At 41.5% G+C, this 16,918-nt stretch overlaps 1 protein-coding gene across 3 annotated transcripts in view; it reads right to left on the minus strand.

The window, feature by feature from the left end:
- Positions 1-634: 634 nt before the first annotated feature.
- Positions 635-16,918, minus strand: part of LOC102211727 (uncharacterized) — a 21,546-nt gene continuing 5,262 nt past the window's right edge. For all 3 annotated transcript variants that reach the window (XM_013908350.1, XM_013908351.1, XM_013908349.1), the window contains exons 3-8: positions 9,186-9,259; positions 8,349-8,600; positions 6,293-6,565; positions 5,850-6,122; positions 4,005-4,210; positions 635-1,858 (exon numbers count right to left, since the gene is read on the minus strand). In XM_013908350.1, the coding sequence (XP_013763804.1) occupies positions 1,670-1,858; positions 4,005-4,210; positions 5,850-6,122; positions 6,293-6,565; positions 8,349-8,600; positions 9,186-9,252 (1,260 nt within the window). In that variant the 5' untranslated portion in view covers positions 9,253-9,259 and the 3' untranslated portion in view covers positions 635-1,669. The remainder of the gene's footprint in view (positions 1,859-4,004; positions 4,211-5,849; positions 6,123-6,292; positions 6,566-8,348; positions 8,601-9,185; positions 9,260-16,918) is intronic.

A 16,918-nucleotide genomic window follows, 5' to 3' on the forward strand; every position in this document is an offset into this window, starting at 1 on the left:
AAAAAGAAAAATTATGAATCGGTACACACACACACACACACTGACGCACACACACACACACACACACACACACACACACACACACACACACAGTTTGTTCATATTCCACCAAATTTACTACGAGCACACTTGATGGACTCCTTTGTGTGTAACATTCAAACCTGCACTAATCATTTTTGTGGCAACAATGAAGATTCATTATATTTGTTATAGCATAAACATCTCTGCAGCTTTTTAACTTATCAAGATACTGAATGGATAGTGTAATATTAAACAGCTACAAACAAGTACCTGTTAAAAGATCGTAAACAAGATAACCTAAAGGGAAAGTGATTATTTGAAATAATATGTATCAGGGCAAAAAAAGAAAGTGTACTTTGAATGCTAATGTCCTTAAATTATTTATATTTATATTTTATTAGTAGCCATAACTTTGTAGGCTTACTATATTTGACAGCTTATTATACTGCCCCCCAGTGGCCAAAAACCAATTAATATAGTCATAACTGTAATAAAAAAAATGGTTTAGAGTGACGCAGGGTTAGGGAAGTCATTTCAACACAAGTGACTTTCAACATGAGTACCTTTTCATAAAAACAAATTGCCACAACACATTGTGGCAATTTGTTTTCCTGAAAATATGCTGACTGCCAGCATTGTCACTGACACTTATCATAAAACAATCTCAAGACTGAATTGCAATTGTGGCTCTGGGGACTTCACTGCTGAACTGTTGCACATTCACTCTGGCCCACTTTCACGATAAGCTCACACTGCTCGTCTGTTTTGCAACCAATTTCAAATTCATATTTTTATTCTCTTGATGATTTATCTGAAGATTTGGAAGTTCCTGAATTTCATGTTTTGAATGCTCACACAGGACTTTTTAGTCTTACACCTTTTTCAAGACATGAAAAGTTAAATATGAACCAAGAACTTCTATTTGTAGACTTATCAGACTGTAAAATACTACATGAAATGTTGTAAATTACTGTACTGGCTATATTAATGATCAGCTCTACCTTAATATATGGATGAATCTCATATATCAAACATGAGATTCTAAAGTACTGTAATCTGGTATACACCCATCGACAACAAAATTAAGACCAGAGGCTTTCAGGGTGTCTTGTGTTGTTGGGCACTGGGACATTAGCACTATAACCTCTGGTTCCTGTTGGTTGCAGGGTGGGCCTTCTTGACAAGACTGCTCTTATAGATGCTCGATTATACTGGGTTCTAGAAAGTTTAAAAGCAGGGTAGCACTTTGGACTCTGTCGGTTTCTGCAGTTTAAACTGTGGTGAGGCAGACTATGCTGCAGGAGGAGGATGCTGCTTTTCGTGAGTGTTGATTCCCAGTTGGGGGTGCTCAAGAACAATATTTAAGTGGGTGGTAAGTGTCAAAGTAACATCCAAATGAATGCCAGGAACTGTGTTTTCCCAGCAAATTTCTGACGAGAGCAGCAATGTTATTTACCTCACAAATCAGTGCTTTTAATGTTGTTGCTGGTCGGTATATAAGCACGCAATATACATGGCTGCAGGTCTGTCGCGTCACAATCTGTGCTGCCAAAGCTGTAAAGTTGCCCCTATGCTTAATCTGAGTGATGGAGTACCCTTTACATCTCAACATTTCTTTGGAGGACGTTTAGTCTGCTCAGTTACCGTGTCACCTTAAAATGAAAAGAGGAGGCAGATGTTTTGTTTCCCCAACTGTGCTATTGCAAATAGGAATACAGCTTTTGACAGGACACCTACCCACACACTCATTTAGTGTGATTTGTCGTGCAACAGTTCTCTGAACAAGGAAAGGGAGTCCTGAGCCACTTCCTGAAGTGCAGGAATGATCTAGCAAATCCTGGGAAAGAGAAAAAAAAATTAAATTGAGAAAAAGAGCTTATGAATTTATTTGTGCGTCTGTGGATAAATTTGCATGTGATCTATATGAATGAAAAGCTCAGTCCCAAAAGAATCCTGTGGCTCAAGCCTAAAAATGGTGAAATATGGAGCATCTGGGACTCCGATGGAGATTAATAACAAGCAGGCTGTCTTTGATGTGGCACCCACATGGGATGGAGGGGGCCAAGCTGTGTGTACCAAGATAATGTGTGTGGGTGGGTGTGTGTGTGTTTCTGTGCTAGTGTTGCAGAGTGCCCCCTGCTGAGTAAATAACAGAAGTACCACCCCCTCCCTGGTGACTGGTGTGGGTGCTGAAGATTTTATCTAATCCAAGGGCCAGACTCCAAAACAGGCGCAATGCTGCTAAGCCTTTTATTTTTATCTCATCTGCAAGACGTGCAGCATCCCAGCGCTAACACAGGAGGGCAGTGCACAGCAACATAGTCAGCAGCAGCTGAGCAAAACAAATGACTAACTAGGAGGGGAGAATGAGGATTGAAAATAGAGGGGAGTGATGCCTCAGATAAACAAATGCATAATGCAAGAGCTGCCTGAGAGACAATTTGGAATCACAACACAGGAATGCAAGGCAGAGGCCGTAAAATGAATGATGAGTTGCTCTGTAGAGAGTTTAAACCCCTCTCTTTGGTGCAGGAGGATTGTTTTTAGGAGTGCATCTTTGGGCCGGGCTGTTAAGCAGCAGAATGTGATCAGTACGTTGCAATATCATTAGAACCAGAGAGCAAGTCTAGGCAGCAGCTACCGAGGGACAAACACTTTTCACAAGCATGCCATTGTTCATAATAATCTTTCTCGTGGTGCTGCAAAAATAAATCAGATAATCTGGAATTTCAAAAGTTTAGACCACAAGTTTAGACATGTTTATCAAAAGAGAACAACTCTTGAAAGATTACTGAATGGTAAAACGCACGGTAACAACCAAGTATTTTGTTAAGGCACCAATTGGACTCAGTTTATGCTGAACATGATTACACAGTGTGTGAGCCAATGAATGTGCTGGGTTGTCTTTCAGACTAAATGCTAACCACAGGACTCCACCTAAATTCTGGATTAGTTTAGCGGGCTTCAAAACCGCAGAAAACTCACAATCCATGCATGAGTGGAGAGAAAAGAAATAGCAAAAGACATTCCCTCTAACCGACTGGGGGAAAAAAACTGGGAGGAGCAATGGCACCACCCACACATTCAGCCACAAAATTCATACATATGCATCTAGTGTACAACTGCTTTAACTTTTCTTTCCTCGAGAACAAACGGTTCTTAAAAGTAAGAAAGAAAGTCCAGAGCAACAGTCTGCACAGTTCAATTTAACCATATCCGGAGACTGATCTAGCTCAAATCGACCCAAACAGCCAGTAAACCAAGGCTGGGATGACACACACTTGCAGACATGCATGCTGACAGCTGCGGACACCACAGATGAGTAGTTGTCCTCACTTTTTGCATGTCCACTAGACATCCGCACAGAGGATTACTCCTGCTCTATGATAAGGAACTTAACACCACTCTTGCATACTTAAAGCGGAAACTACATAAGGCTATGTTTAGACACTATCAAGCTATAATTTCATTCAAATTACTAAAAACATGAGTACTTTTTTATCAAATGGCAAACATGGGAGTTTTACAGGTTTAACTCATGGCAGGAGAAGGAGACTATAATTGCAGTGCCATCGCATCACGGCTTAATCACAAGATTGAATTCTGTTTATGAAGCTGATGCAACTCTTTTATCCTGTAAATAGTGGAAATGCGTACAAAGAGAAGGTAAAAGTCCCCACTAATCCAACAGTGTTTAAAAATCATCACAGGAACCCCTCAAGGTAATACAACACATAATTAGAGGATAGGAATCACACATCTCTGTTATTGGATCTCTGTTACAGTGCAAGTCTGCAGTAGAAACTGTGCATCATACCTGGCATCATACAAAGGGAAAGTAATGGGTGCAAATAAAAGACTGGAATTTGATTAGGCTTTATATCAAACAAACTAGTGCATTATACTATTCCTTGAGCTGCTAATAAAATTGGTTTTTCAGGTGCGTTATGAAGGTAGCCACCTTTGTGCCATCGACTACTCACCGCTAGAGTGCTCTCCCCCACATTAGAAGCTATAAGGCCATCAATAGTTCCATATTCAGCATCTCGGGAGGTTAGCCTCTCCATTTGGTTGTGGTGGATCCGTCTGAACACCAGGATAGCGACAGCAGAGAGGATGATGAGGACAATGATGGGTGCCACGATGACAACAGCTAGTGTGGTCACACTGTAGCTGGATTGCTCATCAGCTGTTAAGGGGACAGAAAAAATTTACATCCCGTTAGATGGTTTTAGAACATAATCAAATTAAATCTAGCTTCTCTTTTCTTTTTTTTTTAAATCTAGAGTTTGTATCGGTCGCTTGCAGTAAATGACACTGGAGAGTGTTCATTGAGCGTCAGGATCAGACACAATGAGGGAGCGGTCTTGGACCACACAGGTTGAGGATTCAACCATACACAAAACAGAGGATTGCAGCACTCTGCAGGCTTCCTGAAGAAACAAGTCGGGGTGGGTGTGAAGGTGCATAAAAGAATATCCACAGACAAGAGTGTTCACTCATATGCACACATAGTAGAGCTCATCAAGTCAGCAGAGGCCATCCTGAGGAACTGACCACCATTCACACTTTCCAAACATTCCAAGGAAAAAGACTGCTCGGCTCTGCTTCCAGCACTGACAATGATCCCCTTTTCTCAACTTGCATAATGAACTCCTTCTTCCAAATACACATAACTAGCAACACTTTCTAGGGGCTCACTATATTTGAATCAAACACACATGGCGAAATGCATTCAGCTGCCAAATGTTACATAAAAATTTTTTTTTTTCATGATTATCTGCATTTGTGAGAATTCAAAAGACAGAAGATTGCAATATAGGAAAGTATGCATGCCATGCATATGGTATGGTAGTAGCGGTATATGGTATATGTATTGCTGGATGGTATCACCGAAATGTGGTCAGATGTGGGCTTTTACAGATGGGGATGCATCACCTCACTTATTTGTTTTAAACTCAAGATGTTCTGTGTGGGGCAGCTTTGAAACCAACTCCCATTTATTTAGACTTTTTTCAAATTTTTGGGCTTAAATTTGGATATTTTTGAGAAAAACTAAAATTCAATAACAAAACAGCATTAGCGTAATACTATGTACTACTAGTACAATACAGAATGAACTGACATTAATAAACTGTAAATATGTATTTTAACCATTTGTGGAAAGTGCTGGATACAATGTAATCATTTTCACAACTGATCTATCCCTTCAATGCACAACCAAGATGATAAGATTAAGGCATATTAGATCTAAATGCGTCATGTAGGCCGTAGTATCAAATGCATGACTGTCAAGGCTAAGGTACAGGTGAAAGAAATAAAAAAGGACAAAAGCTCTGTGTATCGATGCCTGACTCTTTCAATCCCAGGTGGCTTCACCCTCTGGGCTCTTGTCAGCCAGCCCTGACAGCCACTGAGAGAAAAGAAGAGAAGTGGACCATGACTAAATAATATTCAAAACCTCCCTCCAGTTGCCCACTGTCTCCCCTTTTTTTCTGTTTCATGACATGCCAGGAGTGTGACCACATGGACGTGTAACTCAAGCCAACAGAAACAGTCCAGAACAGCCATGGCAGGTAATTTCACAGCTGAAGCTGAAGCCATCTCAGTAGAGGATGATGGAGAATGTGAATGTGTGTTGCTTAGTGTAAACCGTAGCATAAACCAACCATACGGCTACTCCTTCTCTGAATATGAGACATCTAGGTAGTACTTTTCCTTTTTGATAAAAAAGGAAAAAGAGTTCAGAGTTCAACACTGAAAGCAGAGTTCTTGCAAATCTTGGACAATCTGATATGTGATGCATTCTGGGTAGCATTGTGCTGTACCTTTGACAGGGAGCTCCACAGTTATGTTCATATTACACAGGTGTCCCTGGCAGCAGTCAACTATCTGGTCTGTGGAAGGCGGGGTCTTGCAGGTCATCGTGCTCTGTTCTAAGACCTTAAAGCAGCCTTTTTGGGACATTATGATGCCACCACTGACTGTCAGAGATGAGAAACACTGGTAGCCCAAGCAGCGATTCTGTGTTCCACATGAACCACCCTCGCACACGCACTCATGCTCCTCTTTGCTCAGGGACTTACTCTGGACTACTGTACCTGCAAAAGATTCAGAAAGAAAACTTTTTAAAAAATGCAATGAATTAAGATTATCTTTTGGTTAAAAAACCCCCCCAATCATCCATGAAACTTTTGCACAATCCTAAGTTACACAAGGCCCGCGAAGGAACAGCAGCCAACAGAAATCTGTACAATGTGTACAAAGTCACCTTTCCCTGGGGCTTGCACAGTGACGTTCATGTTACACAGATGGCCCTGGCAGCACTTGACAACATGGGCCGATGAGGGTGGCATGGCACAGGTGGCTTTGCCCTCCTCGTCGTCCCTCAGGCAGCCCTTCTGTTGGACGGCTGCCCCATCAATCATCTTCAGAGCGGAGAAACAGTGCTGGCCTGTGCAGCGATGGCCATGCTCGCACACACCGCCCTCGCATACACACTCTTGGTCTCTGAGGACTGGTCTGCCAGCAGACAGTTGTACATCTGATAAGAGGAAATAGATATGTGGGGAAACCCATTAGACCAATACCATTAGCAACCCATTAAATTAAAAGGCATTCACTCACATCAGAATCATGCACGTTGAAAAGATCCATTTGCTGGACATTCACCAAAGAGAGCAGAAAATGTTTTGCCTGTTTGAATCTAGCATCTCCTGATATAAAACAAATTTTACTATTTTGTTGAAACAACACTTATTCAGGAGGCCTACTCAAACAGACCAGAAAAGATTATTTAAATCTTTGATTTTAGTTGTTGACAAGCACGCACATGGTTCATGGGACAGATCAATTGATTTTCTAGCTTGCGATTTTAAATACATTGTCATTATCAACTGTAAAAGCACACAACAACTAAGCAGCTATACTGTAGAATAATTTCACACACAGGTTTGCATCTCACACACGGCTCTAATAATAATAGCATAAAGCTACTGGAAATTAAACAGACTTTAACAGAGTCCATTAGCTTACTTGAAATTGAATGTGCTGAAGCACAGAGCTTGAACAACAAACAAGAGTTACAACTTTGCACTTGTATAACTTAATAAATTTCAGTTTAAATGCATGTTTACATTTTATGCACCAAAGGGTGTTTATTGCCAGTCAAGTCGAGGGTCTAGGATAAAGAGTGGCATTTGATGTATAAAGAAATACACAACTTGAGCACATTTTTCTGAGTTACAGTATTGAGAAAGATGAATACAAGAGATCTGACTCGACCTTGCTGAGCTTTTTCTTTTTCTGTTCTGAGACTATCATATTCTAGGTAAAATTCTTTGTATGTGTTTGCAGGCATAGCACAGAAAGCTGATTATGTTAGAAAACAAAGTTGTAGTCATGACAGCAGGCAGTGCTGCAGATATACACATTGCTGCAAAAAAAAAAAAAAAGCTACAACCTAGAAACAGCACACAAGATCTTGTGTCCTGCACGATTGCTTGTTGATTATTTTATCCTATTAGGTATTTATGAAGTGTGTTTTCATGATTAGTGTACGAATTCTTGAGTTATGCCCAAAATGTTGTTTTGCTGGATCATGAGAATGGGATGAATGGACCCAAATTCCAAAACACAATGCATCCATTGTCAACTGTTGCCAGTTCAGAGGAAAAAAAGTGGTGTTACAGTCCAAACACTTCTCGTCTGGGTTTCCATCTGTGAATTCCACCAGTACAGCTGTTAGCAAGAGCCCTCTTTTCATTAGTACCTACTTGAATCAACTCGGCACGGTTCACCATGGTTTTTAAGGTTTTCCATTGGGTCATAGTACCTGGTACCAGGTGCTTTTTTAGTACCTGATCAGTCAGGGTTCCAAGCAATCCGAGGTGGTACTAAAATGTGACGTTGTGAGACTGACTTGGCTGGTCGGTAGCGTCACTTGATGAGTCACGAAAGCGCTGTTTACGAAAATTAAAACCACCATTTTTGAAACCTGGCAATGAGGGAAATGGCTACAAAAAAACGATGCCATGATCCCCGAGTCTGACGAAAAGCCAGGTCAAGACAAGCCAGCCAAGACGGAGCAGCAGGTCTATCGGACATGTTGCTATGATGACAACAACACGCATTAGGTAGTACTGGATTGTAATGGAAAACCAGTCAAGCCGAGTTGAGTAGGTAGTAATTGAAAAAAGGGGCTAAGGAGTCAGCTACCACAGACAACTTCCAAATCTGTTGAAAAGGTTGTCCTGAAATTCGATTTCACAAAGTTCTGCAGAGTTTAAAGCAGGACAACTTCAAAATTCTCTTTGCAAATGCCTCACCTTTTAGTGGGAAGTTAAGGGAGATGTTCATATTACACAAATGCCCATAGCAGCACTTCACCACCAGCTGAGGAGTTGGTGTGGATCTGCAGCTCAAGGATCGGTCTTCGTCCCCCAAAATGCAGCCTTTACGAACGACCGATGTCCCGTTTATCACCGCGAGAGAGCTGAAGCACTCCTGGCCAAAGCATCGGTCCCCACTGCTGCAGGATGATCCGTCACATAAACATTCATTTCTCACACCGCCCTCACCTGCAAGAGGAAACAATTAGAAAATCAGGATTTATTTCTGAGAAGACAGAGGTCCCACAGTAGATGAGGGCAGAAATATGACCCTTCATGTTCAATCACAATAAATGATCAATGCTCGCTACTTGTTTGCATGTAGCGATAATACATACTGAAGATGTAGGGAGAAAGTTTTGCTTGCCAGAATAAAGAAAAAATTCTACTGTAATCCGCTGCCACTGCCGTAGTTTAAAATAACACTGACAGACAGCAGATGAAAGGCAGACAGACTGAGGAGGGGTGGTGAAACAGGGGGCAGCATGAATTTTGTTCTATGCATGCAACAAACTTGAGGGGGGAAGGTGAAAGAAACAGAAGTAACACTGCGTATTTTAATTAGCTCACAGGAGGAGGGGGTGTTTCAGATGTCCATAACACAACTTTTCAAGCACTGTACATATTGTTTATTCTCTGGATATCTAGCACGGACACTACACCGAATTGGATCCTGTCTGGTTTTGTCGACAGGAACTTTCCATCCCTTTCGATACCGCTCCTGTTCAGGCCTGACGTAAAAAGCAGCCTTTTGGTTTATTATTAGAGACTTACCTTCTAAGCTTGAACAGGGGAGGACCAGTGGGATCACAACTAACAGAAACATGTCCACACTCGTCATTGTAGACCTGGAGAGGGGGAGGGAAAAAATGAAAACAAAAACAAAATGAACATGGCACTCCAACTATGAAATTGTGATTTTTATCTTTCTGTATCAGCACACTGGTGATATCTTTGTGAAAATTCCTTTCAGAGGACTACTTCATAAGACGGACTGAAAATGGCAGGATTTCCCCATCGAGGTAGGAATATTAGAGTGAGTGATTTTACAGAGGGAGACCTTTTCTTGTTTTCAGGGGGGAAAAGTCAACACCAAGTTTAAAATGCTCAAGTAAAGTGGGTCTCATGCCTTCCTGTTGTCCTGGCAACAAGGCATTGAGTGGCAAGCAATGGGGAGACTGGTGCTCTCCTATTGGCTGCCTCGGTGCGTGAGTGTGTGAGTTTGTGTGTGTGTGTGTGTGCGCGTGTTGGAGGGACAGGCTGCTTGGCAGTGAGGGGAGAGGAGCAGACAGACATGAAGAGGAGGAGGAGGAGGAGAAAGAGAGGAGGACAGTGTGGGTGCCCGAATACTATCGTTTAGAGACCTGGTGACAGTCTAATCGTTCAATATTTAATGCATTTGTAGGAACCGTCACATACGCTGTGCAGTAGTAGGGCTTTTTCCATTTTGGACAGATTTTTTTTGTCACAGTTCACCTGTTTATCTCACACTGCAAACTCCAAAACAACCATTTTATAAAGCTGATATGCAAGTGTTGAGCATACACGTAGCTTAGAGCGTGCCCCGTTTATGCTATACCAAACACCGGGAACGTTTTCTTGGCACCATGTGCGTTTGCGCCTCAGTGCATCTGCGCCGCTGATAAGTACCCCAACCCCTCCAAGCTTTTGTGCCCGTCTCCCAGACATAAATGATTAAGCACGTAATGTTAGCATTAGGCCAACGGCGGCGTCTGCACAGGCCGCTCACACACAGACCACATGCTGCTCCTTTAATCAGAGCACAAAACAGAGGCTGCCACACAGAGATAATCAGGAGCTCTGTCTGCTCCCTTTGGACCGGAGAGGAGAGGGGAACAGCAACGGAGATATGAAGAGCACGGGGCAGGCGGGCACGAGGAGGCAAGGGAGGAACGGCCCAGGGGCAACTCGGGGACAGTGGGTCAGAGAAGGGCAGAGAACGGGGCGAGCGTGCGAGAGAGATGTGGGTCACGGTGGGCCGCAACGATCAGTTAGGCTAAAAGGAGGGAGGTGGCTGAGGGGGGAGCGAGACGAGGAGGTGTCTAGTGTCAGCGCCCAGAGGGACAGTGAGAAGAAGGGCGCCATGCTGTTGGAAGGGTGGGGTAGGTGAAGCGGGGGGACAGGCAGAGCTGTGATGGAGTCAGAAAGCCGGAGGAAACGGGACAAAGAGATAAGCAGAGGTGTAGAAGGCAACAAAAAAAAATAAAAATTAAAGGCCCAGGCCAAATAAAACAGATGCGTGTTCCTCGTTATCTTGATATTTTGACTCATACGACTGGTAAGAAACAAAAAAGACAACATCAAGCACAACATGCTGACTCAAACACTGAACAGATCAATAACTAACCTAAATTAACTAAGTAGAGCATGTCACAAGGCTCTGCTTAATGGCATCAATTAGTGCAGGCAAATGATTTGCTGCATTTTTGTTTATATTTACTGCCAAAACAGCCTCCACGGGGCAATGAAATTATGTCTGTCTCAGTTCATCTCGCCTACTCAAACACTTTGTCTTTAACGAGCTATAAGGAACGAGGCACTCACTGGGTATGTGTGTGCTTCTTGGATAGACGGCAAATATTTTAGTCTGAGTTTTAAAAAAAACTCAGACTAAAATGTGAAGTCCCTGCAAGTTTCAAACAGTACAGTATGCATATGCAGGAATTCAAAGTATACTTTATGCATTAATAGCAATATTTATGTTGCATAAGCACAGTAAACTGTTTCCCACCTATGAATAGGCCATGGCTAGTTGGTAGCATATCATAAACCCAGCTAACAGCTTGGGCTTCATAAACACAGAGCCAGACATGATATTGGAAACCTCAGAAGGCTTTCTTAGGGATGGAAAAGAAGCAGAGCTAGCATCTGCAAAACTGATCTGAGCAGACAATTTTGTCGTACTGTGAATGTGTGTGTGTTGCGTCCCTCTACCCCTGCGTATTGAATTCTCTGGCAGCGTCGTGTAGTGTGTGCTCACAGAGCTGACATCCTGCCAAGGGTGTGCTCTCATTCCCCCACTCTGTCTCAACCCCCATCTTTCTTCTAATTCCCTCTTCCTATGTCCTCTGAAGTTGTGATGTAATAGGAAACTGGTATGAACGCCACATGCTTATTATAACTTAAGATATATTTTCCCCAGTTGCTTATTGTGGTTGGAGCCAATATTGTAATAAGCCTTACAATACTATAAGGCAGAGGGAAATGCTACGAGCTTGAGAAAGCTGCCCTGATTTTGATATGCATTAAAATACTTTGAGGAAAATAATGTTATATGTGCATTCCTTCTCTTTGCCTTCCTTGAAAGTGAAATGTCAGTTTGCATTGGATGCCAGTTATTATGCTCTGAGCTCCTCTGTTCCAGTGGTAAAATTTGACTCAAGTATGCTACAAAGAAAAGGTTGAGCTGCTTGTACTTTCGTTATACAGTAACTTTGCATTTCATTTTCTGAGGCACATTCAGGTGGTAATACAGTCATTCTAAATGGAGGAGACGTTCCTTCTTTCAGTAAAGTACAGAATAGAAATACTTTTTCCACCAAAGACGTTCTTTACGAGGGCTTCAGATTCTCTGCTTAGGTACCAACATTTAGCTTAACACAAACAAGCCCTTGTGTGTACAATCTAAGATAAACACCTGAAATAGACATGGCTCAGCGAGAAGTATGTTAGGGTAGACTGCTGCCAAGCACTACTAGAAAAACTTGAAAGTGATCCTGCATGTCGCCGCTGCCATTTTATGATGCCACAATTCCTTCCCAGACTCTTTCCAGTGATCTCACTCCAGAGGGCCATCTTGATAAGCATTACTCTAAGAAGTTGAGCGGAGCTTAAAGTGATTAGATAGAGATAATTAAACATGCTACTCACATGCTGTTACTGGTGCAACTGGACCAAAAGGCATGCATAGTGGGGAATATAATTATTTGATCACCTGCTGAATTTGTAATTTTGCGCACTTACAAAGAAATTAACAGTCTCTAATTTTTTTTGTAGTTTCTTTTTAATGGAGAGAGACTGAATGTCAGCCAAAAAAAATCAAGAAAAAAACCCATTACAAAAAAAAATTATAAAATTGATTTGCATGTTATTAAATGCAGTAAGTATTTGATCCCCTACAATCGAGCCAGAATTCTGGCCGCCACAGATTCTGGTTTCACACATGTGGCACACAAATTACAATCCATCAACTACAGACACTCCTGATCTCATGTCCTGATGTGTATAAAGCACATCTATCAACAGCAAAAATTTCTTTCATTCCAACCTCTCCATCACTGTGGACAAGCCCAAAGAGCTGTCCAAAGGCTAGAATGGGCTACCAGAACAAATGCAAAAACTTTGGTGAGAAGGTGACAAACCCTTGGTGCAATTATGAATGAAATATAATAAATAATATAAAATGACCACCAATCAGCCTGGATCTTAAGCTCCATGCAAGATCTTGACTCATGGGGTGAGGATAATCAAGAGTAAGGTGGCGGAAAACCCAAAAATTAATATTAGGACACACTAAGTTGTAACAGGGACAAAAGTCTTTCAGCATCACCATCTTACGTTTGCCAAGAAAGGTCTAAATGATTCGGAGATGCTTGGGAGAAAGTGCTGTGGTCAAATGAAACCAAAAATCAAGCTTTCTACCCGCCATGTTTGGAGGAAGAGAAATGCCGAGTATGACCCAAAGAACAAGTGGAAACAAAAGCATAGCGTCTGGACTTCTCGGATAAGACGTGAAACGTCTTCAAGCAACTTCAAGAAATCCAGACACTTTTCTTTCCAAGCTCCTTAGACTACGATGACCTGGATGACTGAGAACCTTCACAGATACAACATGTGGAAACATTATGTTTTGGGGCTGTTTTACTGCTAAGGTTACAAGACAAGTTCAAAACGTCACGGGGCATATAGACACAAAAAAGCTACAATAAAAGTTGGGACGAGAACCTCATTCCGTCAGCCAGAACACTGAAGATGGGTCATGGATGGGTCTTCCAATGACCCCATAACATACAACCAAGTCAACAAAGGACTGGTTAAAGAATACGCTTGTTAAGGTCAGGGAATGGCCTAGCCAGTCTCCAGACTTCAATCCTCTAGAAAGTCTGTGGAAGGAGCTGAAACTTTGAGTTACCAAGTGGTAACCAAGAAACCTAAAGGATTTTGTGAGTTTCTGTAAAATCCGTTTTAAAACGTGTGCAAAACCTGGTGGCCGACTACTAGAAACATCATACTCCTGTGCTTGCCCACAAAGGTTTCTCCACCAAGTACTAATTAATGTTTTGGTTGGGGGATCAAATACTTATTTCACTCAATGACATGTAAATCAATGTGATTTGTAATGCAAATCAGCAGAGGATTAAATAATTATTTCTCCCACTGTAGGCAGCTGTGATTTTAACCATTTGAGGAATTTTCTGCTTACGAGACATTAAGTATGATTAAAGCCAACATGTTATTGCCACAATAATTTATAGCTGACATTTTAAAAGTGATACAAGACACATATTAATCTAGTTGGACGCTTTATTATTTGGGTCTGTTTTGTATTCAGGTCAGCTAAAGAGGAGGATGACAAAACACTACTTTGTCTGATGAGCATGGTGTATCACCGAGGTTGAGGAGGGAGGAGGCTGAAGCCCTGCAGGAGCTGCTGAGTCATCATGCTGGCAAAGAGGGAGACGAGAGGTGGAATCTGTGTCTGAGCTGGCAGGCTGGCACAGTTACCATGGCACAAATAGCCTGGGCACCGAGGAAACTGCAGCAAACTGCAGGGTGGCGAGAGAAGAAACAGGCAGAGACTAGGGCAATGCAGATCCTGCTGTTCGTGTCCCTGTCCCTCTTTGCTGACCCACACCCAGACAGCCAAAGTGCCAGCATGCCATCAGGGACACGCAGATGGTTCGCTCCTAGGTGGATGTGGGTGTAATACAGACCTGAGGGCGAAAAAAAAAAAATCGTCCTCTTTGCAGCAGCCCACATTCGTATTCACACTACAGCTTGGAAAATCAACATGCTCACCTCAGTCTTAAACCACTCTTGGGTTAGAAAAATAAAGCACTCAGAATGACTAAAGGTAAGGTAATATAAATGCACAAGCTTAACTTCAAATCTTAGAAGGTTATGAGTGTAAAACAGACTTCCTTTATTCAATGTTTACAAACTGAATAGAAGGCAAAAATATCAATTTACTTTAAAAAGTAGAGTGCACACTAAATGCTCAAACATCAGTACTTGGTTTAATTTCTCTTCCAGGGTCTAGAAAGAAACTAGAGCTGGGGGAAAGCTGATGCATGTCCCCGACGTGCAAGCTTTGGCTTTAGCTAAGGCTGCTCCCTCCGAGTCATACAATCACCTGGTCACTGAGAATCCCAACTCAGCTTCCTTTCCCCGTTGTCTCACCTTTCCACTTGCTAGCTATATATTTTATGTAATATATATTGCTGTGAAAACTGATTACTTAAATTGACATAATGTCTGTCATGATACAGACTACGAGAAAACCGCCCTCAACCTGGCCCGGTTATTTTAGAACTAACCTGCATAAAAAACACATTTTTGCCATTGCCAAACTTCAAATGCCCACAATTTCACATTCCACAGCGCCCTTGTATGACTAGCGTATATCATAATACTCTGTACTGCTAATATGTGTGTGAAAGCCACTGGAAAGCAAAGCTCTTAATGTTTTTATGCCTGTGAAGCTCTTTGAACCTCTACATGAATTTGATTCAGTTCAAATAAAACTGAATTGAATCGAGTCGAGTTGAATTAACCTTTCGAAACACTCCTCTTTCTCAGAGGGTCTCATCAAAATGGGAGATGAAAGGACTTCTGAGGTCCCCTGGAATCTGCAGTGCCCCATTAGCTCCAGCCAAACTCCATCTCTTAGGGCCTTGCAGTATCTCAGCAGCCGGCCTCTTTTACAATGTGAGGAATGTAATCAAATGCAAATACCACCCCCCCCCTCTGTTTGCCCAGTGTTTCACTCACACATTAATTGTGGTAGGCAACAGCATAGCGAGTTTTTGTTCTGTGGGTATGGTGCTACCTAAGGTATATGCACACACTCACACCCACACTTTATTCTGGACCTCAACCAAATTTAATCAAAAAACTATTCTTTTCTTCCTGTTGTGTCTCATCTCGCCCTCCACCTCTCAGGGCCTAAAGCAATATGGGGTTTTTTGTTGTTTTTGTTTTGTTTTGTTTTTTACTTAAAATGTGTTCAGTGGGTAGGAGAAAGAATGAACAGAGGTAGAATTAGCAGGAGAAAAAAAATATACTTAGTCACATTAAAAAAATACATATATTTAAACCAAAAACATCACTTTTATCTACGTTTAGTGATTTTTTTTAGGGAATCACATTTCAACTTTACATTACTGTAATGTAATTAGCTGGTAAATTAGCAAACAATCCTCAAAAGCTCTGAAAACATTACCCAACATCTTACCACTTATCTTACTATGAAGCAAACACAATTTTCCTTGTGAAGCAAAAAGTCTCAAAAACATTTTGGGAACAAAAACTGAGGAATTAATAAGATATAGTGTTGTTTAAATTTTTTAGAAATAGACTTGTAAGCCTTGGCATTTGTTCTAAACACAGCGGGGGACAGACCCACTTTGTCCCCTTTGTTCTTTAAATAAGATGGTAACACATAAAGAAGATGTAAACTACAACTCCAGTGGGTCACAGCTGTGGCACAAATCGCAACACTTACCTGAGAGGTAATAACTTTAATCATTTTCTAAAGGTGAATCCTCACATTAATTTAATTTAATCAAATCAACTGTAACTGTAGACCACAGAAAGTATAAAATAAGGACGTAGCTTCCAGATCCGAAGTGCCTTAAACCTGCATTTCATCTGTACGCCAGCAGATGGCAATAGCTGCGATTGCAGAAAGAATTCCAGCCCTATAGAAGTCTATGACAAAATTGTTTTCTGACTTGACCTCTGTCTGACCTCTGACTCAGTCACTAATTTCAGGTCATAGTGAATAAAAAAAAAGTAAGACTGTTTTGCAAATCTTGGCCATAATTTTCCGTTTGGAGGATTAGCCACAGTTCGCTCACTGGATAATGACTTACGATTGACAAGTCAGTGAGCGCAGAGTTGCACACTCGCCGCTCCTCATGACATCACCATAGCCACATCCATCTTTTGTGCGGTATATGCTGGAGGTCTATGTTTTTCCAATGATTCTCAAGTTGGAATAAAAGATTAGAAACTTAAACGAAACAAATACCCATCTCATTGCAATGTAGCTTTTTAAAGCAGAAGCAGTGGGCTGAGAAATGGGTAAATAAATGCTTCATCAATAAAGCAGATCGCTTCCAACAATACAAACATTTGCTGTGTGACAGGAAAAAAGAAAGAAAGAATGAAAAGTATGTTTTCTTGTTTCACAACAAAGAAAAACAGCCATTTTCATTTCTAATAATACTTCACTGAAGTTTGATTCATTTGAAAAGAAAAAAAAA

Source organism: Pundamilia nyererei, unplaced genomic scaffold, assembly GCF_000239375.1.
Source record: "Pundamilia nyererei isolate P.nyererei 1_Seehausen unplaced genomic scaffold, PunNye1.0 scaffold00009, whole genome shotgun sequence".
Taxonomy (NCBI): Eukaryota; Metazoa; Chordata; class Actinopteri; order Cichliformes; family Cichlidae; genus Pundamilia; species Pundamilia nyererei.